The 22,934-nt window shown below is 31.6% G+C and overlaps 2 protein-coding genes across 4 annotated transcripts; both read left to right on the top strand.

Moving 5' to 3' along the window:
- Positions 1–133: 133 nt before the first annotated feature.
- Positions 134–2,014, top strand: Magr (Iron-sulfur cluster assembly 1 homolog MagR). The gene is made up of 4 exons (XM_072899902.1): positions 134–284; positions 653–706; positions 922–1,213; positions 1,910–2,014. Exons 1-3 carry the CDS (start codon positions 201–203, stop codon positions 1,174–1,176), a joined length of 393 nt encoding a protein of 130 aa, XP_072756003.1. The 5' UTR covers positions 134–200; the 3' UTR covers positions 1,177–1,213; positions 1,910–2,014.
- A 1,530-nt stretch (positions 2,015–3,544) lies between these two features.
- Positions 3,545–22,586, top strand: Scaf (uncharacterized). Of its 3 annotated transcripts, none has more exons than XM_072899891.1 (11): positions 3,545–3,758; positions 17,428–17,533; positions 17,827–17,964; positions 18,057–18,289; positions 18,472–18,823; positions 19,105–19,313; positions 19,544–19,969; positions 20,218–20,372; positions 20,468–20,748; positions 20,851–21,101; positions 21,817–22,586. In XM_072899891.1, exons 2-11 carry the CDS (start codon positions 17,437–17,439, stop codon positions 21,958–21,960), a joined length of 2,286 nt encoding a protein of 761 aa, XP_072755992.1. In that variant the 5' UTR covers positions 3,545–3,758; positions 17,428–17,436; the 3' UTR covers positions 21,961–22,586. The 3 variants fall into 3 exon arrangements, with proteins under 3 accessions (XP_072755992.1, XP_072755990.1, XP_072755991.1); XM_072899889.1 differs by having other exon boundaries at positions 3,546–3,758; positions 17,824–17,964; positions 21,817–22,585; XM_072899890.1 differs by lacking the exon at positions 3,545–3,758 and adding an exon at positions 16,948–17,074 and having other exon boundaries at positions 17,824–17,964; positions 21,817–22,585.
- The last annotated feature ends 348 nt before the right edge of the window (positions 22,587–22,934 follow it).

Here is a 22,934-nt window from a genome sequence, read left to right as displayed (position 1 = left end):
TCAATCAAGCACTTTGAAGCATTTGTATTGCCAATATCCCATGTCGGAATTACTAGATTCTAGTGACGGCCACCATATTCATGATAGTGATATGTTTGATTGTCCAATTTGCCAGCATGTGACTGACATGTGACATGTGACGTGACGTGTGACGTCGAACGTCAACATCAGCGAGGCTCGTGCGTTATTAGAAATAAGAAATGGCATCATCTACGGTGGCGGCTACCGCAATACGAGCTGTGAAAGGAAGAAAGATATTTTCAACTCGCGCTGCGCTTACTCTGGTCAGCATATATTACAAATTACAGTTTATTATTTTTTAAAGTTTCTTTGCAAAGACATTACTTAATTTACACTGAATTCGAATATAACGAAAATAATGAACTTGGAGAAAAATATATTGCAAAATATATAGTACTGAAAACAAATATTTTTTCTTCAAATAATTATTACAATCACTTATTACAACAGATTTTGCGACGTATTTTAGTTATTGTTTTTTACGTAATTATATTATTTCATAATATATTGCAACATGTTTTTGTCGATGAATAACCTTATTTTCACAAATCTTCATTTAAATACGAAAAGAAAGATAACATAGATAACAGATAAAGAAAGATTGTTGAAGAATGTTTTATTTATATTTTAGACACCCAATGCTGTCAATAAGATTAAAGAACTTTTGAAAGACAAGAGTGAATATGTAAGTACTTTTATATATATATATATATATAACATTTTGTAATATTTTGCAATACTTTTAAATTACATAACAGTATTAAAAAAATGTTTAATTTTATAAACTGTATGTTTATAAATACATATAAATAAATTTTTTAAATAATGTTATTAAACTTTTAATATGTATCAAAATTAAAACTATTTTATGTATACATGTATGTATATATATATTTATAGATTGGTCTTAAGGTTGGAGTACGGCAGCGAGGATGCAATGGTTTGAGTTACACTATGGACTATGTAAAAGAAAAATCTAAACTTGACGAAGAAGTAATTCAAGACGGTGTTCGTATATTTATCGATAGAAAGGCACAGTTATCTCTTCTTGGAACAGAAATGGATTATATAGAGAACAAACTAAAATCTGAATTTGTATTCAATAATCCAAATATTAAAGGGACATGTGGATGTGGAGAAAGTTTCTCAGTGTAGTGAAAATTATTATGAAATTTATTACTATAGTTGATATGTAATTATAATCTGTTGTTTAGTTAAGTTATGAACTTTAAAATGCTTTGTAATATATGACATTGTAATTCCAATGTCTTTTATCAAAAGATTAAGTTTTGACAAGACAAAATAGGAATATGTAACAAAATTGTCATAAGTAACTGTTTTATTGCAAATTTCGTGTGTATATATTACCCATACTTAATATATACTTAATATATAGTTAGTTGTATGCATTAATTTATGTTTTTATTTATAATTTAAAGTTACAATAATATAATTAAACTTTATTTTTTTAATCTGTTCTTAACTATTGTTTTATTTAATATTTAACACACAACTACATACTGCTTTAAAGATACACAAATAAAAAAAAATGTACTTGTTTAATCTATCCTTTTAAAACATTTTATTTTTGTATAAATTTTTTGAATTCATTTTAAACTATTTTTATAATAGATATAACCGTTGTGTATGTGTGTGTATATATATATATAATAAGATATTAAATAATTTAAATATATATATATATATATATATATATATATATATATATATATATATATATATAAAATGTATGGAACAAAATATTTAAAAAAATTTATACATTTAATATTTAAAATTATTATTATATATTTAAATTGTTTAAATGTTATATATATAATAATATAATACCTAATAATAATATATTAATCTTTTATATCATATTTTAAAGATATTTTCGTCAGCAAACGCTGTACATGTTTGGAGAATTTTCTATTTTGAAATGTAGCCAGATACATATGTTCCTAAAAACGTTTAAAAAAACGACTTAAAGACATCTTATCGTTTTTCAAAGATTTTTAAAATGTCCTGTTTGTGCTGTCTGACTGTGAGTACAAATGTGTTTTTAATACAGTTTTTGATATTTATGGAAAGGAATTTTAAATGAAACTTAAAAATATACGTCGGTCTCATAGATAGAAAGTGATATATGACTACTATCGATTAACGCATTAACCGAATTCTTTACAGGTTTTGTAGGGGCCGCATCATTATATCCACCCACATGTGTACATATATTTAGATTGGGTCTGTTTTATTCTTTTTACAACGGGTGTCGACTCATTCCGGAATACCCGGATCATCCTGTCATGGTCATAAGGCTTATTCCCCCTCCTCGCTCACCGGCCGCTGTCTTTTTTGGGGGCTCCTAACGTGGTATTTATGATCATACATGTTGCGAAATCGCGATTTTCACGATTATAATCAATATTATCACAATATACTTTACCGATTTATTTATTCGACCCTCGAGAAATGTTTCTATTTGAAATCGACGAGTTGAAATTTATCTGACATCCTCTCTCGCGTAGATAAGATATCCTAGACAGGCGGAATTAATTAAGTAAATTTTTTTACGCACTTTCTTTCATTTGCTTAAATTCTTTGACTAATTTAGTTTCTTATTCTTTATTCAAGAGTTGAATGAATAAAATTTTAATATCTTGTAGTTTTGTAATTTGTGCATATAATATTTTAATTATGTATATAAAACACATCAAATCTAATGCATTATTTATATTACTCTCCGAATCATCATAGAGAAATTACGTGAATCAGTTTATTTATTTATTATTTTTTAAATACCATATATATATATATATATATATATGTGTGTGTGTGTCGGATAATTATTTTTTATTTTTTTGATTATTGAAATTATTTATTATTTGCAATATATAACAAAGTGGCACCACGCTATGTTGACAACGAAAAAAGAAAAAATAAGAAACGATTCGCGTAAAGCATCTTGCGATGCACTTAAAGCGCATTCTTGGAAGGCAGTCAGATGCGAGCAAGTTATACATCAGGGTACATGTATTATACAGTATAGTAGACGCCGCGTTTAGCGCAAGTGGTGATATCCGTCATCGAGAGGTGAAACGATCTTCCACAGGAATGTCGACGTAGGAATAATTTTTATTCCTTGCTGATTGATGAAAAAAGAAAGTGTTTCTTGATGAAGTGCGCTTCAGGAATTCGCATAGATAACGAGCACCTCTTTTGATTAGTTACAAGTGGACTCTTTTTACTTTAACAAAACAACTCTCTCTCTCTCTCTCTCTCTCTCTCTCTCTGTCTTTTTCTCTCAAGTTTGACGCTTAGAATAATTATTATACGCTTAATAATATAAATTTTTGAAAGAAAAAAAATGATTGTATATATTTTTAATTTTTGTAGCATATATACATTTGATAGAAAATATTGCATTCGTGAAATAAACATCTTGTAGAAAAATGCATTTAAAAACACGTGGGGTAACTTGAATGCGTTCAGATGAGTGTCGAAGGAATAAAATTGACGAGGATGGGTCATGGAGGAGTCAATGTACATAATATGTTGACCAGCACATAGGACCGAAGGACAGTGGCGATCCGTGTACCAAAATGGTAGGGGGGTAGTGGCCAGATCACCGGAGGATGGTATAAGAGAAGAAGGGATACGAAACCAGCGCCAGTTATATTGACTTTCTTTTAAGCGACACGCGCGTTACACACTCCACGCGGGAAGATACATATTAAGTAAGTACACGCACTTGGTTTATTTATTGAGCGCGCGCGCGCGCGCACGAATATCAAAGTACTCGAGTACTCGTATTATTTGCGCGTCATACTTATCGTGCCTCAACCTGCACAATCATTGTGTACTCGAACCTGGTAACGTTTCGACAAGTTCAACATTGGATGCTGAGAATTTATGCCGAGAAACATATATATATATATATATATATATACTCTTTGCGTCAACTGTTGCAATTTTAATTTCTGCGAGTGAAATAAAAAAATCATTCTCACGTGTTTTTTTGTAGCCTCAAAGTTTAAATTATTTAATTATAATGTTAAACCTTTTTTGTGCTTAATGTACGAGAAATCTGTGATCTACTGCGATTATGCCAATATTTTTCTAACTGATTTACAAAAGACTCTTCTATCTTTATACAGAGTAATTTTTACTTCTTGTGTTATCAACGCAAAAAAATTGCAAATGTTTATGAAATCGATATTTACCTATTAAATAAAGTATTTTCAAAAGTATGTTAAATAAGTAAATCTTATAATTTTCTTTGATAGCTGAAAATGATTTATGAATCGATGTCAAATCCAATTTAATTAAATGTCAGTCAACATTTTTTTTATTTCATCTTTATTTTGTCAATACTACTGAATATGAAAAAAAAAGTATAAGAAAAGCTCGTCGATTATGATATGCATGTAGCGAGAAGGATCTGAAATTGATAAATATTTATAGTTTACAAATATCGATTTTATTTAAAAATAAATGTATTAAATCGTAAAAGTAAGATAAACGTTAATTCGAAGGACGTGATTATTTTTTCAACGTATAATCAGAGCTCGTTATTCACGAAATTATTTTATATCGCTCATAACATCGCCAGATTAGAGCGACGAAAAATCGCTCGTCCACGATATTGAGTCCGTGGACCTTCGAAATTAATGTCGGAATGTATATATAGAACATTAGAAATGTATAATATTAGTATCCACAGCGCTTCCTTTCTCCTGTCGCTTGAGCGGTATTTTTCCAAAGACGGAAGACGAGAGACCCTTCGTGTGAAAGAGATAAATCACAATTAAACATAGCTTACACGCGATGGTTCTCCAATTAATCAATAATATTTTCTTGACTAAATTGTGCACGATAATCGTATACTCGGCCATAAAAAAATACATCGAGATTAATGCGTTTCATCAATAAAAATTAATAGCCACCATATAAGTACGTGAGCGACGGCGCAAAAATATCCTTAAAAAAATGTTGCTTCTTTTACTTTCATATAAAATCCGAAAAACAAGAAGAAAAAAAAATTGAAAGTTTTTTTGAACACGCTAATAAATTATCTTAACGAAAATTTTCTGAGCATACTTGTTAATTAGTTCGCGTTCAAGTTACCGAAAAGCTCTTTCAATCAAAGCTCACAGGTAATTTGACAAACGATTGAATAAAATATCGATAAATTTTCGCGTCTTTCAAACCTTGCGATTTATTTGTCGATTTGCGACAGAGGGAGAGAATTGTTTATTTATCGCTTGTCTGTATTCTTTCTTCCCTCGCGGCAAGAATAATTTAATATAGACGCAAAAAGAAGAAGACGCGCCAGATTTATGGGAGAGTATCAAAAAGGCTCTCCTGTAAATATATACAAGCTCATTTCAAGGGTTCGTCCTCATCTTCCCCCTTTTTTCTCTTCGCGCCTTTTATGCTTCCGTCCGCCTAAATTATTTCAAGATGCTAATCTCAAATATGCTAATGCAAAACCTAAAACCCGTTCACGAACGATTATATCTCCATGTGATATATATAGGGTCTCTAATTTATAAATAAACTTTAAGTTGAAATACATATACATGCATGAATTAGACGCGATATAAATGTGAGCTCGCTAAGGTTCTCACTTGAGGCCTTGAATCTGGTGCGGAGGACTTGAATCATTTGTAGCGCGCTGCTAGTTTTTTGCATTATGGATCATCACCTTTGTCATTTAACATTTATTTTTATTGCGCGTCTGTGGGCCGATTGTTCTCCAACACGCAGGCTAAACTAGGTAATTCTCGAGTGGATCGATTCGCAAAAATTCTCTTTTGCCCGCGTAAATGCATTATTGGTCGACAAGTAACGAAAAATGACTTTGATTCTTATATCTGAAATATTCATGACACAACAATTTATTTTTTTATCTAATAAATATGCTATTTATTTCGTTCTGCGTATGCCTCTTGCGTCTTTCTCTTTCCAATAATTCATAAAATGCATATCATTTATTCTCAATTATTTTATCAATCATTTCGCGAAATATATTTTAGTACAATTCTCTTTTATTTACAAATGTTTGAATCTAAGATATTTTATGGGTTCGCACAGCTGTATGTGAGAGAGATAATATAGATTGAAACAAAATTTTGTATAAAAAAGATCTCGAGATTATTGAAGATTAAAGATAATTTCAACATTTCATTAAGTCGGTTAAAACTTTTTTTATTTTTTGATGCTACATTTGTAATTAGAAAAAAATTAAAATTTTTTTGATCAGAAAATATCAACTTGAAGTTCAATGAAGAATGCATATTTGACTTAAAATAAATTTATCAAGCATTCTACATATATAAATAAAAATGAGATTGTGTAAAATGTTATCTTTAAAAAAAACTAAATCTTTATCTAATTTTCTAATAAAGAAAAATGTCGAGATAAGAACACGGGGGTGATTTTTCGACTAATTTAATATAAGATCGAAAAAAAATCACGGCGCGAGGACATGACCTTGTGAAGGTAATTAATAAATCTGAAAACGACATTTACACAATGTGGCAATCATCAGATTTAAATACATTGCGAGCTGTTATGATGTAATTATGCGATTTAAGTCGTGTCAAAGTAAGCAAACAACTACAAATAAAGGAGCAATCTACATGTTTGCCAAAGATTATATGCAACGTTCATTTTCAATCCTTATAATTGAATTAAATTAAATTGAAATTGATGATAATATTTTACGTTCGTTAAATAATGATTATAATTTTTTATTGAAGTATCAATTAAAATATTATGACAATTTTTCATTTACTTTTATCATTTAGTAAAGTTAATTTTAAGATTTATTTAAAGATATTTGTTTCTTTTTCTAAGTTGCATATTTTGTAACTTTTTAAATTCAAAATAAAAAAAGTTTTAACCGACTTAATGAAATGTTGAAATTATCTTTAATCTTCAATAATCTCGAGATCTTTTTATACAAAATTTTGTTTCAATCTATCTATTATCTCTCTCACATACAGTTGTGCGAACCCATACGTTTTAAGTAAATGAGTAAATAGATAAAATTTAATTTAAAGAATTGCATAGATTAAAATAATATTTTCTTGGCTTTTAAATAAGAATAAGTATATAAATAACTTGGAATGACAAAAGTTTTATACTCGTTGCGAATGTAAAAAATTTGATTGTTAATAACGCTTTTTCTCACATCTCAACATTTAACCAGTCATATCAGAATCTGAAACATAGACTTGAAAATCAAATTCTGTGAAACGAAAAATATTCTATATGCACACTTTTATATATATTCATTAACACACATATTTACTTGTCATCACACATCTCTCTTAATAAAAAAATGCATAAGTTTAATATTTTACAAGAGACATTTTGCAAGAGTGTTATTACAATAATGATTGAATCATTTTATCCAAGTTATTTTAAAACAAAATACCTATTTTAATAAGGTTGGTTTTTTTCTTCAAAAATTTCAACTTTTTTAATCAATTTTCGTCACGATCGAATGTATCTCGCTCGTTTTATAATATGATAATGGTATGTCGTTAATATTTCATATGTCATAAAATTTGCATTTTAACGTAGATACACGTTGCATAAACGTAATATGTCTTCTTCCGCGTATGTGAAGAAAGGGATCGGTTTGTACGGGATACGAGAGTATGGCTGTTATGTCAACGTTTTACAATCTAAGCAGGCGTTGCCGGAAATCGTAAAAAAGTCGAGGTTGATCGGAGGACGTCCAGATGATGGACTTCGATCAACTGACATAAAATGTCAGACACGTCTCTTCGTAAATTAATAATTAATTCTAAGTCGTTGTTCGCACGGTCAGTGGCAACGGGCCTTCAAGGTCGACGTAATTTCCTGCTCGAGAGTAATTAATCGTACATTATCATACCCGTGGGAAACGACAAACGAAAACGAACCGGTATATTCCCGTAGGGCACTTGGACGCCCTTCGTCGGAGGTTGAAGCCCACACGTTGCTTTCTCCACTTCGCGTACGACGCGCGCAATTAGTCAGCTATTACCTGACGCATACCTTATGTTAGTCAATCTCAACGCGCCGTTCTTACGTCAGCTTACGTCGGGCTATTATACGAGTTATCTTTATATCTCTCATCCCAGGAGGAAGCATCATTTCTTTCTTGGCGCGATTAGCCGTGTCGCTTCCGAAAAGATCTGTGTTTTAAGATAACAAATATAATTGAGCAACTTTAATCTTTCCTTGATATTTTATTTACCCGCCGCGGACGTGTAATTCATCATCCTTTTGTTTGTCGGTACACGGTCGTATGTCATACGAATTCGACCAACGACAAATTATGATTTTTCTAATGAAATCTCAAAAGGAAAATTATAATAGAAAATATTGTAATAGCTTTGTCAGATGTATTAGTCAATAATCTGTTAATTTTTCCACGTTATACACCGCACGTGCACGTGCGGATAAATAAACTGGATTATACAAGAATTTTTTTATAGCCCAATAATTAGGAAGTTTTTGGCAAGTCTCGAGATACATATATATATATATATATATATATGTATATATAAGCGACACTTATTGGAATTTGTTAGTAACGCGTATCATTAATAAAAGATTAATAAAATATGCGAGTTTTGCGCGTATCAAGTGACATTTGCGGTCCAAAAGGGGTCAATGGCGACATGATTTCGATAATAAACGTAATTATCGATTTCTCTTGTAAGAGCGACAAGACGAAAATATTTTCGTTGAAATATTCGCGTGTTTATTTTACGACGTACGGGTCGTCCTACCACGATCTACGCATCACCTTTGGCCGATGGACCCCCATTTCGCTCGGAATGGCGCAATGTCTTCGGATCATGAATAGAATCCATGTCACGGGAATATACGAAAGGTTAATGCGTGAAAAAAAAAAGTTGTAACGGAAACGCGCGCACAGATATTCATATTTAAATCTTTTTTGATGTAAGGCCAAATTAGTTACTGTTTAGACGTTTGATCAACCAAAGGGAAGGTTACATGTGGAAATATTTTGGTTTTTTTCCTTTCTATCCGTAATTAAGAATTATTTATATATTTTGTACATTCTCTCTCTCTCTCTCTTTCTCTCTCTCTCTCTCTCTTAATGCTCCCTAAATAATTAAGAGCTCGAGATTTTTAAATCTCATCAGTATTTACTACTTGACCGTTACACGTCGAACGTACGTGTCCAGATACAAAATTTTGCTGTTAATATTCTCAGCTAGTCCATCTATACTGTATAAAAGTGGTGTAAATAATTATTTACAAAATTATCAGGAGAAATGCTTGTCAGAACAGATATATTAGAAAGTGTTAAATTTGGAAATATTAATAAAATATTGAGACACTTATTAATTATTAAAAAGAGAAATGTATATTTTATTATGTATATTAAACTTTTCGATTTTTCAATTGTAAATTAAATGTATATTTATATTTTTTGAAAATATTTATGTCCAATAAATCTCTTGACGGCTTTAATTTTGAACAGATTTTTTTTTTCAATAAAACTAGAATAATTTCGTAATAAACTATATTATGAAAGAGATTTAATCTGTGCAGAGAATAGCTTGGCGAGATTTCCAACTAAATCGATCTTTATTATCATGATCTAGAGAATCAGATCCAGTTACATCATTATTGCGAGAATATGTGCATACGAAAAGATATTGAAAAGAAGGTAACAGTGAAAGTGTCGAGTGAAAATGAAATTGATGCTGGCTAGTTTTTTCGGCATCAATCTATTCACAACTCGCAGATTAGCTGTTCTTAATTGACATAGTAACGGTCATTTAAAAATGGCAGACTTATAATACGCAGAGACTTTTAAATAGATTTATACAGCATCGATTTCGCACACTCGATTGAAAAGTGCGTAATACTTGTTCATATTGTTAGTAAATAATATTTGCTCACCCGTGTTCGTTTTTTTTTTTTTTTTTGGTATTTTACTTTATCAGTACAGTTATCGGTAACAGTTATAGGTATATTTTCTTTTTAGAAATAAATTATTTTTTAAAATCGTTAGGCAATCTATAAAATTTGCGAATTAAATAGGATATAAAATATTTTTATTACTCTCGATAATGATTTTTCAACTATTTATAAAAAACTTTGGAATTATTTCAGACTAATGCTTTTTTTTTTTTTTTTTTTTTAGATTTGATCAGTACAGTTATCGGTACAGTTATACAGTATATTTTCTTTTTAGAAAAAAATTATTTTTCAAAACTGTTAGGCAATCTATAAAATTTGCGAATTAAATAGGATATAAAATATTTTTATTACTCTCGATAAAGATTTTTCAATTATTTATGAAAAACTTTGGAATTATTTCAAAATAATTCTTCCACAAAAGACACCTTCCCTATCTCAACAATCTAACACATTTCATTTTATACACTTTTATATTTTTTCTGCGGTATTATATCGAATCATTATGTATTATGACGCGACTAAAAGTTAAATTTGTTCGATTGACACAATTAGTGAGAGAAATATATATAATTACTGCGTGCCGAAAATTAAATATTTAACAAGTATCGAGAGTGAAATCAAATGAGATAATATCTTCTGAAAATCATGCGAAGAGATTTTCGGCGAGGTCGACCAGATAGTTAAGCCACGATTCGCACTAGAGTACGGTGCCGAAGAATCCAGACCTTTGAACTCCCCGACCGCGATTTATGTAATCCTGGCAAACTCGGCGTCGTCATCGAACATAGTGTCACGGATGCGTTCGATATTTCATAAGTTCCAGTAGTATTTCCAGGCAGAAGGGAAAGGGGGGGGGGGAGAAATTTCTTGCGTCGATACCTCGTGAAGATATAATTGAGCCGGATGAACGGACCGACGTGGCCATCCTTGATTGCTTTCTCGTTTTACGTTTTGCGGGTGGATCGGGGCCGGTGACGGGATTGGTCCGTCGCCGAATCATGGAATGCAAATAACTGGCGAAAGTTAACTTAATTACGAGGTCGATTGGCATTTATCGAGTGAAAAGCTAAAAGGATCCACAGTCCACAGACCCGAATCGATTAAAACATATGCCCACCCGCATTCGTTTTTTTTTTTCCTTTTTTTTTTGGACTTGATCAGTACAGTTATATGTATATATTTTCTCTTTAGAAATAAATTATTTTTTAAAACCGTTAGGCAATCTATAAAACTTGCGAATTAAATAGGATATAAAATATTTTTATTACTCTCGATAAAGATTTTTCAACTATTTATGAGAAAAACTTTGGAATTATTTCAGAATAATTTTTCCACAAAAAACACCTTCCCTACCTCAACAATCTAACACAAGTTTTCATATGCAATACGTGAAGCAAATTAGTCGCGAGCAGAATTCAAATTTTGTCTTTATATGTATACAACTTTCTATATAATTCTAATTCTCAATATTGAATGAATTTCAATTAATATTGAGGCCTCAGTGTTGAAACAACGTCGTTCTTATTTGAACCTTTAGTGGTCGCCACGTGATTGGAGAGAACAAGAGGAACATCTTTTATTATAGAGCTGACACAATGAGAATGCTATCACGATTCTGATAATCGCTAACACGCGTAAACCAGCGGATTTCATAATTCACCAGCGGATGACATCAGAGAGGAGGTGCTTTATTATTTAGCGACCTTGCTCCTTTCTCTAGATCGGACGTAAAAAAAAAAAAAAAAAAACACACACACACACAACCGTCAGCTTCACGCGAGCGCAAAGCCCCGGCCCCGGCCCCGGCCCCGACCATCCGGCGCCGGGACCGAAACTTTCCCAAAAGTAAAATGCATACCGCAACGGCGAGAGTAATAGGAGGTCAAATTCTCCGACGTGAGAGGAGAACGTCCGAGTTTCCGGGAAGTGTGTGTGTGTGACGGCTGCCCGACTTTTAATTTCTCTCCTTCATGTTTCACGGTGATGTCGTCTTTCGACAGACAGACAGACAGACAGACAGACGGATGGATGCGTTATGTCTGCACTCGATTATGGATATATCTCATAAGTGAAGGAACCGTAGATTTTTTCGGCGAGACATTAAGATGCTATAACAAAACTATATCGAGAAATGCTAAGTATGCATTATGTAATGATAGTCATTAAAAAGATCTCATTAAAATCACACAATCATAAAAAAGCCATGTAATTATAGCTGTTGAATTATGAATATAATTAAAATACATTGTATAATAAATATGTATAAAAGTAAGAATTTTTAAGCAATCAAGTTACTAAAGATTTTTATTTATTTTCACATAAAAATGTCGTTTTTCAAGTGCTTCCTAAATAAGCAAAATGATAATTATTCAATAATTATTAGGATTAGTTGTGATTATTTCAATAAATTGCATTGAATATCTAGGTATTTCCATAAAAAAAAAATCAAAAAGATGAAAGTATATTCAATCATATATATTTTTTTGTGCGCACTTTGCATTTTAATCGCGCGAATCTGATCACGTAGTGTCATGAATTTCATCTCTACAAGAGACCGGGACCAAGAGAGATCAAAGGATAACATCTTTAAAAAACAGTCGCCTCGCTATCAGACGTATGTTTTGGAAAGTTAGATCGATGAATGTTATAAGATCACTTTTTTTTTTTTTTTTTTTACGGAGGTGTATACACGGTCTAGAATTCAAGCGACCCAAAAACATCATGTACGTTTAATACATTTAATATTCTAGACTAGTAATTGGACAGGGAAATTGAACAACAAAAAACATAATCGACCTCGCTGTAACATTGATTTGAAATACTTGCTGTGACGTAACGAGGTACAGACTATAACTTCATTAGACACCCATTATTAGCTACTAAAAATATCGCTTTATTCGAAATTGATTGATGAAACGCTATATGTATAATCGAAATATCGAGTGTGTCAAGCTGACATTTCATCGAATTGAAAGGCTTTAAATATAGTATTTTCGAAATTACCTTTTTCTTTCGAGAGAGATTTTAAGCTCAAGAGTTTAATAGTGTGAATATAAATCATATTATTTTCTGATGAATAGCAAAAACTTTTTTATATTTATTTCCTTTTATATTTAGATTAATCTTTTATATTATTATAAGATATTTTAGAGTTTTATAAAGTATTATTTATTTCCAATTTCAATAAAATGATAATATATGTTTGTGACTTAATAGATACAACATTTTAATTTTACATTTTAATCTTATCGTTAAAATAAAATGTATTCAAGATTTATTTCTTTGGTGTTTTTCAATAATTAATAAAATTTATTTTAGTCTCTTTACTTTATTTATTACTCAGACACAAAATCTTGCATTAATCGAAAGACAAGTATTTATCAATAATTAAAATATTCAAAAAAATAGATAGAATAAATGATAACTTAATAATAAGTGGATTTACAATTATATATTAAAAGTACCAATTTTGCTGATTGATATACAATACAAAACTTGTTTACATTTATAATTTTTATTTTATTGACATACATTGAACGATACGCAATATGTGAATAATTTTGTTAATATATGGACTAAAAAAAATGAAAATATAATTTTATAATTAAAAACTGGAAAGAATTTTTATTTCTTTGTATTAATAATTGATATTGCTAGTATAAAGCACATTTGCACTCTTTTTCGCTTACATTTCGCTGACATTTTAAATGCATTTGTTTTTTATTATCCAAGACAACCCACTAATTCTATTGTGTGAACACAATGACACGAGTTATCATGCGTATATGTGTATGTATTATTTTATCCACATTTTTATTTTACGGTAATACATATTAGCAAAATTTTCTACACATCTCAATAGCCGAATTAATATACTGCTGTTAATTATGTGATCATCTTAATTATGTATAGCGAGATGCCGAGTATCGGTGAAAGTACTTATTGATTGACAAATCGAAAGTAAGTTTCTACTTGGCAGCTATTCGGCCGGCGATTGGCGTTATTAATGAGGACGTGAATATTTAAGTATTTACGCTGTATATGCATATATTACACCCGCATTACAAAAACGCCCGATGAAATACGTCAAAACGTCGATGGATTATTTATGCGCCTTTGTGTCGCAAGAGAAAAAGAATATGAGAGAAACAAGGGAGAACAAGGGAGAAGAATTTTCTATAATTCGTTTCTATGGTAAACGAAGAGAAAGAGAGGGAGAGAGAAAGAGAGAGAGAGAGAGAGAGAGAGAGAGAGAGAGAGAGAGAGGCGAGAGAACCCGGATCTCTCAATTTCGGCTCCGAATTATATTAGGATGCGCCAGATTATGCACGCGAGTTCGACAAATCTGATTTGTGCGATACTCGAGTAATCTGCGTAATTCAATGAAGGAGAAAGTAGTAGGATTAATGTATACGTGAAAGTGTGCGCGGCCGAGAGAGAGAGAGAGAGAGAGAGAGAGAGGACACATTTGCAAAATAATATTTGACGGTCGGACTGTGACGCTTATCGTGGAAATCGAACGCATCGTGAATTTTCGGCGTTTCGCTATACATACATACATACCTCGAACTTTCTCCCGGTCAGCCCTGTTAATCCTACGCAATTGCTGTTATTATTTTTGTCGCCGCTTTAAACAGCCGCAAAAGCAATACCTTTTTAAGTTCGAAAGTGGAAAGTAAAAATTCTTTTACGAAATGTCGCGATTGTGAATGCCTAATAACATTACACACACATATATGTGTAAAAACAATAAAAAATGTATATATCGTCTAAAAATCTTGTCATTTTACATTTATCAAATTAAGAAAAATATACAAAATTTATATAGGATACTTCTCACATGTTGTAGTTTCTGTAATATTTGATTTATTAAATTATAACAGAAACTTTTATAAAAATGGAATTGTTAATTATTAAAATTGCATAGAAGCTACATATGTTTCAAAATTGTGTTAAATATTAATTTAAATAACGTTTTTAATAACAAAAAATACTATTTAGTACACGTAAAATTGATATCCTTTTTATTTTTAAACTTGTTTCATGCAGTAACGCTGCTACAGTTTATTTCACAGTGAGAATTAAGCAGCTGATTTATCACTAAAAAATGAAAAGAAATAGAAAGTAGAAAGAAATAATTTAATAACAGATATAAATGGTTTAAACTTAAATTTTTTGGCTGGTTAGAAATTTGAGATTTCACTTAAATAAATCTCTATGAAATCGGTTCCGAGGGGAACGTATCTTACGAGTGTATCTCTAAAAGTTATCTTAAGAATTTATTGCAGACGAAGAATTATCGTGCAAATTTGACAGGCGTGTCAAATTAAAGTTTTTACAGTAGGTATAATTTTAAATATGAATAGAGCGTGTAATATGCACGAACGCACGTGCGCGAGTCATTCTCACAAAACATTCACGCTGTTGAATTGCAAAACAAATCTTTAGATCATCCAAGACTAGTGCGGGAAATCCGTAATGCGTTCATCGCATTCGTCTCTCGAAACAGACGCGAATTCCACAAAGATTTTTGCGATGAGACGCACGCGTGTGACTCATGAAATTTGACCGCAACAAGATACATATTCAATAGCCCAATATCACAAATTATTTCTCGCCAATATACACATCGATCCGATACACATCCTTGGTTATATATTTTTTCGTTTCACATATGGTAACGATATCTTTTATAATTGAAAGGAGGAGGAGGAGAAGGAGGAGGAGGAGGAAGAGGAAGAGGAAGAAAAATTCGATTTAAATTTATTTGTTTAACATTTAAATTAATTTCCACGCAAACTTTACACTACTTATGCTGACAATGAGTCTTATCATGCGAGATTTTGATTTTATTTGATTAAATCAAAACAGAACTGATGTATGGCATTTAATTTAAATTAAATAGAATTGCAATTATTTAAAATCGCGAATAACTAGCAATAATGTCAAAGGAATTTCGCAAATATCGGAATACAATTGTCTCCTTATGTCCGCGTTTGTCGAATGTGGCCCTGACCTGACCTAATCCAGCAAGATGACATCATTGATAGAAGGATGTGTTAGCACTTATATTGGCATGGACAAATAAAAATTGATTTTTTTGTACAATATATATTTGAACAGCTGTATAATTTTCATATAAATAATCACGCAATAAGGATCACATCCTTGAACGCGATTATTTCATCGTTAGAGAATACACCAAGTGAAACGAATGTGTTCCTATTTATACGCCTCGCTACCGATATCTACCATCCCACGCGACGCATCTTACGCAATATTGGAAGAAACATACAAGAGGTATCGAAAATCATATCTTGTTTTTTAATCACTTAGAGAACTACCATTTGAATAATCAACTCGAAATGTCGCATATACAATTACATTGCGTCTGAAATAGTCTGCATATATTGCGAGAGATGTTGAGATAATATCGGCACACGATATTTATATTTAAATAATATATATATATAAATTTACACATGCCGGATGCAAAATGCTAATTCTACGGTTAATGCTACTCTTGTATCAGTTATTAACTTTTAATAGAAAAAAATAGAAAGAGAGAGAGAGAGAGAGAGAGAGAGAGAGAGAGAGAGAGAGAGAGAGAGAGAGAGAAAGGCAGAGTTTTTGTTAAAACCCTGAAATATCAAACGGAATTTTGTGGATCCCAAATAAAATTCCAAAAAAAAGCCCTGACATTTAAATTACTTTTTATAGCAAGAGCGCGCGAGCAGGCAATTTTTTTGTTAACATCCAGAACTTGTATTGTTAACTAATACAGAAAAAAAGAAAAATATATTGCAAACATTATTATCTTTCTGTATAATTCATCTCATCAGTGTCAATGAAAAAGAGAAGATGCATATGCACTATGAATGAATTACTCCTACATAGAAAAATAATCGCAATTCTCGCCTCCTTTCACACGTCATCCACATATATGCAATTTCTGTAACTATAATCCTCTGTCGCACAATCTCTTACTAGAAGCTTATGGTATCATTCTAAAATGTCGTTCTGTTCTCTGAACATACTGTCCGATAGTTGCTAAAACTGATCTCAAACGGGAGTGTAATAAAATTATAATCAGGTATTTTTACGCTTTTTACGCTTTTTTCTATCTTTTCGCTTTCTTAAAATAATTCACCGACTGGCGTTAAGAAAAAGCAAACAAAAGTTTACACAACTTTTATATAGCGTTTGTATGATTTAAATACTTTTTAGAAGAACCGGTTGGCCACTGACGTGCGAGATGTGTGCAAAAAGCTTTTCTTTTTTTTTCGTATACATTGTGCGGTTTGCGAAACTGACCGTCAACGAATTGACAATAATGAAATTCGCTAACTTATTTATTCGTATTTATACATCAGACATACATCGCGTCATAGAAATAATAAATCGAAATAATATTTGTTATTTAACGTATTAATTTTCTTGTCACAGATTTTCACAATGAGGCCACGGCTAGAAATGCTACTAGTTATAGTAGCGTTAGCTATGCACACACGTGGACTCCCCTATGGAGCCTCGCCACCTCAATTGCAGACACGTCAGTATATACAGATGCAAAATTTATTTAACATATATTTCGCTTTTTTCCCGCTCTCCATTAATATATATATATATATATATATATATATATATATATATATATATATATATATATATAAAGTATATAAAAGCATAAATTTTTTATATGAGAAATATAAATTGAAAGACAAACGTTTTTCAAAATATGCACGTCTACATTTTATTCCAAGCTTTTTACTCTATAATCTAGCATTTAAAAAAAATGTATCTCCAAAAAAAAAGAAGTACTTTAATTAAGCAATATTTCAGAAGGTCAAGTCGTCTGGTACGGTGACAATCGTGCTTCCCAAAATTCCCAAATTCAAAACAATCTCTTTCCTAGTTACAAAGAAAATATTGTTCCGCAACAGACTGGTCAAGAGCAATTTAATTGGGATCAATTTCAGCAAAGTAAGGCTTTACTTAGTATAATATCTACTTTAATACAAAATTAAAATTTCAATCACGTTATTATAATAAATTGCAATTATCACGTTGCCAAGTAGACTCATTTGAAGGATACGAAACGCATCCTTCAGTACCATCAGACTCGCAGAAACAGTACAATGCCGACTACATATATCAGTCTTCTGGTCAAACACTAGAGCCTTATCCTAGTGCTGTGGATGGTTTCACTATCAGTTGCAGTGGTGAAAATAAAATCTGTGTCGCCAAAAGCTTGTGCATCAACGGATACGTGCACCCTTTGAAGCAAGGCTTTATTCGGCCAGGACAGGTGAGATGATTTCATTTATTGTTCCTTATCAAGACGGAGAGCTTACTGATTTGATCTTGCATTTATTTAACGATAATCGTAAAAGTACCCGCTTTGTTAATATACACGTACAATATAAAACAGCGTGAATTAAAATAGTTTTCATTGATTTAATAATCTTTGTACATTTCGCGCGTATATAGGTGCAAGAATGCAAGCTGAGCCACGAAATATGTTGCACCGTGCGATACGATTTGAATAACGCTCCATATGAAAATGATCAAATCAACACGGTACTGAAGGAAGATAATCAATATCCAGAACCATCGCTGGAGAACGATCAGATATACGTTCCGTACGGGGAAAATAACCAGGCGGATGTTGCCGAATTAAAACCTCCATTGGAAAATGCTGAATTACAGACCGCGCCAAACAATGGATACGCGATCGGATCTCCTAATCAGCTTCACAGCGATACAAAACCGACTGAAGAAGCACCGATTGATTACAATCAAATAGCTGCCGGTACAAATCCACAGGAACAGTTCCAAACAGGTATGCAGCAATGACATATCTCTACTCGATATATGTAGGGTAAACTAGGATATGATGGCCGTACGGAAAAGATGGCTATAGACTGTAATTTTTCTAATAATCGCTACATAAAATGCGCTTTTTTAGCCATCAACCCCAATTTACCCTATGCATATGTGTATAATTTTCTGTATACCTACAATATACGTAGTTTTTTCTTAAATCTATAAAAATAATATATAGTATATAAAAATTGAAAGAACGCTGCATTATGTTATACTATTTTAATATTATGTACGTAGGCGAAGCTAGTGCCAGCGAGCCAGTTTTTCCTCCACTCAAGTCAAGTCCTACGAATTCCAATTCTCCAGTCTTCCAATTTTCAATTCAATCGGGATGCGCGGCTGCGTTGCTCTGCGTGGAAGAGCAATACTGTACATTGGAAGGAGTTATCAGCCCAGAACCAATCGCGCTTACCAGCAAACAGCTTTTGAGACGTGTTCCGTTAAGCGTAAGATAACTCTTATCACATTTATATATATATATATATAATACTAAAAAAAAAGTTAACCAATCGCAAAAGAAAGGATGATTAGAAGCGGATGATTTTAAAATTAATTTTATCTTTTATTAATAGTAGAAACTTTCTTTGATCGGCAAAATAAAACTGAACGAAACAAGTTGATAAAAGTTTGTTGTAAAAAAAAAAGAGAATAATCGGATACGCGATTGGTCTCGTAGAGCTGCAGAACGGCAAATGGTGTGGTCGGCAAGTGTTGTCGCGACCCGAACTACGTGGACCCGTGGCCGACGGGCAATTTACCAGCCAACTATTCTGGTGGTTTCGACGAGCAGGGCTTTCCCACGTTTCTAAACATTGCAAAGGTGCGACCGCCGAAAAAGCCAGTCACCCAAGCACCTATTAAAACGAGTCCCAAGCCGCCGCAGATCCACGAACAACTGCTGCCCACGAATGTCGTGCCTCTGGTGCCGGATGATTCTAACGCGACGCCCCAGCGTGTGATACCAATTCCGACACAGATTCCTATAGCAATCAGCACACCCGCGCCTTTCATCAGGAATCCCTACGAGTCCGTTCCTAACACGCAAGATATTATTTCCCTCGTGCCTCAGTTGCCGAATAATCCATGCGGAGTGAGAAATTATGTAAGTATCCGACAAAATGGAATTTTCAACATCATAATTATTATCCGAAATAATCTGAAAAAATAATTTTGTTAAACAAGTATATGTTTAAAAACATAATTGAGGTCGAGTATAATTTGCATAATTATTATTATTATTATAGAAAAAAATGTATATATATATTTATATATATAGTTTCGAGAATGAAGAAAGGAGAGATTCTACTTATATATAATTGGAATTTTATTTGTATTTTTTTATGCTAAAAGGGACAACGTCCAATCGGCTTCAAAACAACCGATGCAGCTTTCGGCGAGATTCCGTGGCAAGTGATGGTCCTCTGGTCGGAGGAACGTAAGATTTTGTGTTCCGGCGCGCTCATATCGTCGGATGTCATTTTGACAGCTGCCAGTTGCGTAAATAGGTAAAATAAATTAATGTCTTGTCATTAATTATTTAAAAAAAAAAAAAAAAAAAAAAAAAAAATAAATAAACTTGTAATATTTGAATTGTACTTAGATTTTCACCGAATGAATTGTCTGTGAAACTTGGAGAATGGAAATTAGGTTACGATCTTGAATACGAGGAACCACTTCCGTTCGAAATCATCCAAGTACAAACGATCAAGTATCATCCTGGATACGTTCAGGGACTGCCTAGCAATGATACCGCCATATTACTCCTGAAACATCCCACGACTTTTAATTTACACATCAATACGGTATGCCTTCCTGATGACTACCAAGTGCAAGAAACATCGCAATGTATAGTGACGGGATGGGGCAAATCAATATTACAAGGTACATATTTACGTTTCTATTGTTCGAAAAGGTCTCTAAAGGCCTGTAAAGGTTTACTAAGAAGATGATATCAGTATACATAAATGCAATATATGAATCTAGCACATTACGCTGGAGCCATCATGCACATGGTCGATGTGGATCTCCTGTCATACGACGTTTGTCAAAATCGCATTTTGGATGCAGAGTCTCAGATCAACATCGCGCATAACGTAATCTGCGGTAAAGCGCGCAATGAAAATAATATGTGTCAAGCCGACCTCGGCTCTCCATTAGCTTGTTACGATGGCAATGGGGCATATCATATTGCCGGAATTTACAGCCAAGACACTGGATGCTTACCTACAAATCAAGTATGTATGAGTCATTACCAGGGTTGGGAAGTAACGCGTTACTTGTAACGCCGTTATCGTTACAGTTACTTTTTTTTGGTAACGTAGTGATAACGGCGTTACTATTTTTTTTTTTTGTAACTGTAACGGTAACGAATTTAACAGTTACTTTTATCGTTACTTTTTATATATGGAACCTATTTATGACTTATTATATTTTTTATTTTCGCATATTCAATCTTCAATTATCAACAGACATTCATTTAGATCCGTATTTAGAATGGGCTAATAATATCTTTGTAAACACGTTCTGAATACGGACCATAATTATAAGAGTACAAGAAATATATCGCGTATTTGACTATAGTTATAAATTTAATGCACACTAAAATTTTTTTATTTATACTTTGAGTGTTTAAAAATTTTTTCCTTATTATTTATGGTTTGACAAATTTAAAATAAAAAATTTTTTTTAATTTATTGATATTTTATTAATATTTTAATTATTAATTTTTTTAATAAAATATATTACAAAAGTATATTTTTTATTTAATTTTTGATCTTGTTTTAACATTAAAAAAAGTAACGAATACAATTATGTAAATTGTATTGAATTATAATTTTAATAGAGTTAATATATATGTGTATATATATATATATATATATATATATATATATATATATATATATATTTTTTTTTACATATTATTTATGGATTTTTTTGCATATATCTTAGGTGGTTGCATTCTCTCCAATTGACGTTCCCTGGGTGAAACAGATAATGTCCGGAACTAATATAAAACCTGTTCCAATCGATGACGGTTATGATTATCGAAAGAGTAACTTGCCAGCAGGTAATGAATATCTGCCGCCAGTATAAAAATGATGGAGTGTATATTTATACTGTTATGTAACATATTTTTTAAATACTCACGAATGTTAAAACGAGGACAGAGGAGCGCTCACATAATACTCGATTTAACGTAATGTCGGAAGTAATTAGTAATTTTAATGGAGTTCATATGTCAAGTCGTGAAAGAAAAGCAATTGTCGGAAATAATTATAAATAATGGATTGTGTTATAGATAATTTTGTTGCCGATACACAATTATGCTAAAATATTTTACGCAGCGCTTTCGAATATTTTTATTATTCGAAATTTTTATAATGTAAAAAGATCTTATATATAATTATAATAATAGTAATAGTAATTAGATATCTTCTACTAGAATTATTTTGTATAATGAATTTGATATTGAAATCAACATTATTCAATATGGAGTAAATAGTTCAGAGCAATATAGTGTATGACAATAAAAAGAAATACATAAACTCTTAGATTTTAAAAGCAAACATATTTATTTACCTGATTTAATGCAAAAATTTTACATGCGCACATATATGTGTACGTAAGGAAATATCATGTAATAAACGATGTATCTTTTTAAGATTAAGCTACAAAGAAATTTGTCGAAAATCTATTATATTACAGCTAATAAATATTTTCTTAGGAAAAAATATTAAACGAATTATTCACACAATTAATTTAATAAAAGATATAAACCTTTTTAATTTGTATTCCTTAACGTTTTAATGTCTCTATTAAGGGTTAGGGTTATAATTATAATACTCTCTTGGATAAATAAATTGCCAATAAACAGAAAGAGCAAAAAGATTATAGTAGAATGTATTATATTAAACTTATGTATTATGCGTGATAATTTTCTTATTATTGTAAGATAAAACACATGACGTTACGAGAATGATAATATTGCTGTACAAAGTAAATATTATCAGCAGTTTTTCTGCAATAAAAATTTCTATAAGAAACTTATAAGTTAAGAGTCAATCTAA

The sequence above is a fragment of the Anoplolepis gracilipes genome, chromosome 9, assembly GCF_047496725.1.
Source record: "Anoplolepis gracilipes chromosome 9, ASM4749672v1, whole genome shotgun sequence".
Classification (NCBI taxonomy): domain Eukaryota; kingdom Metazoa; phylum Arthropoda; class Insecta; order Hymenoptera; family Formicidae; genus Anoplolepis; species Anoplolepis gracilipes.
This window is presented reverse-complemented; position numbering and strand designations above follow the sequence as displayed.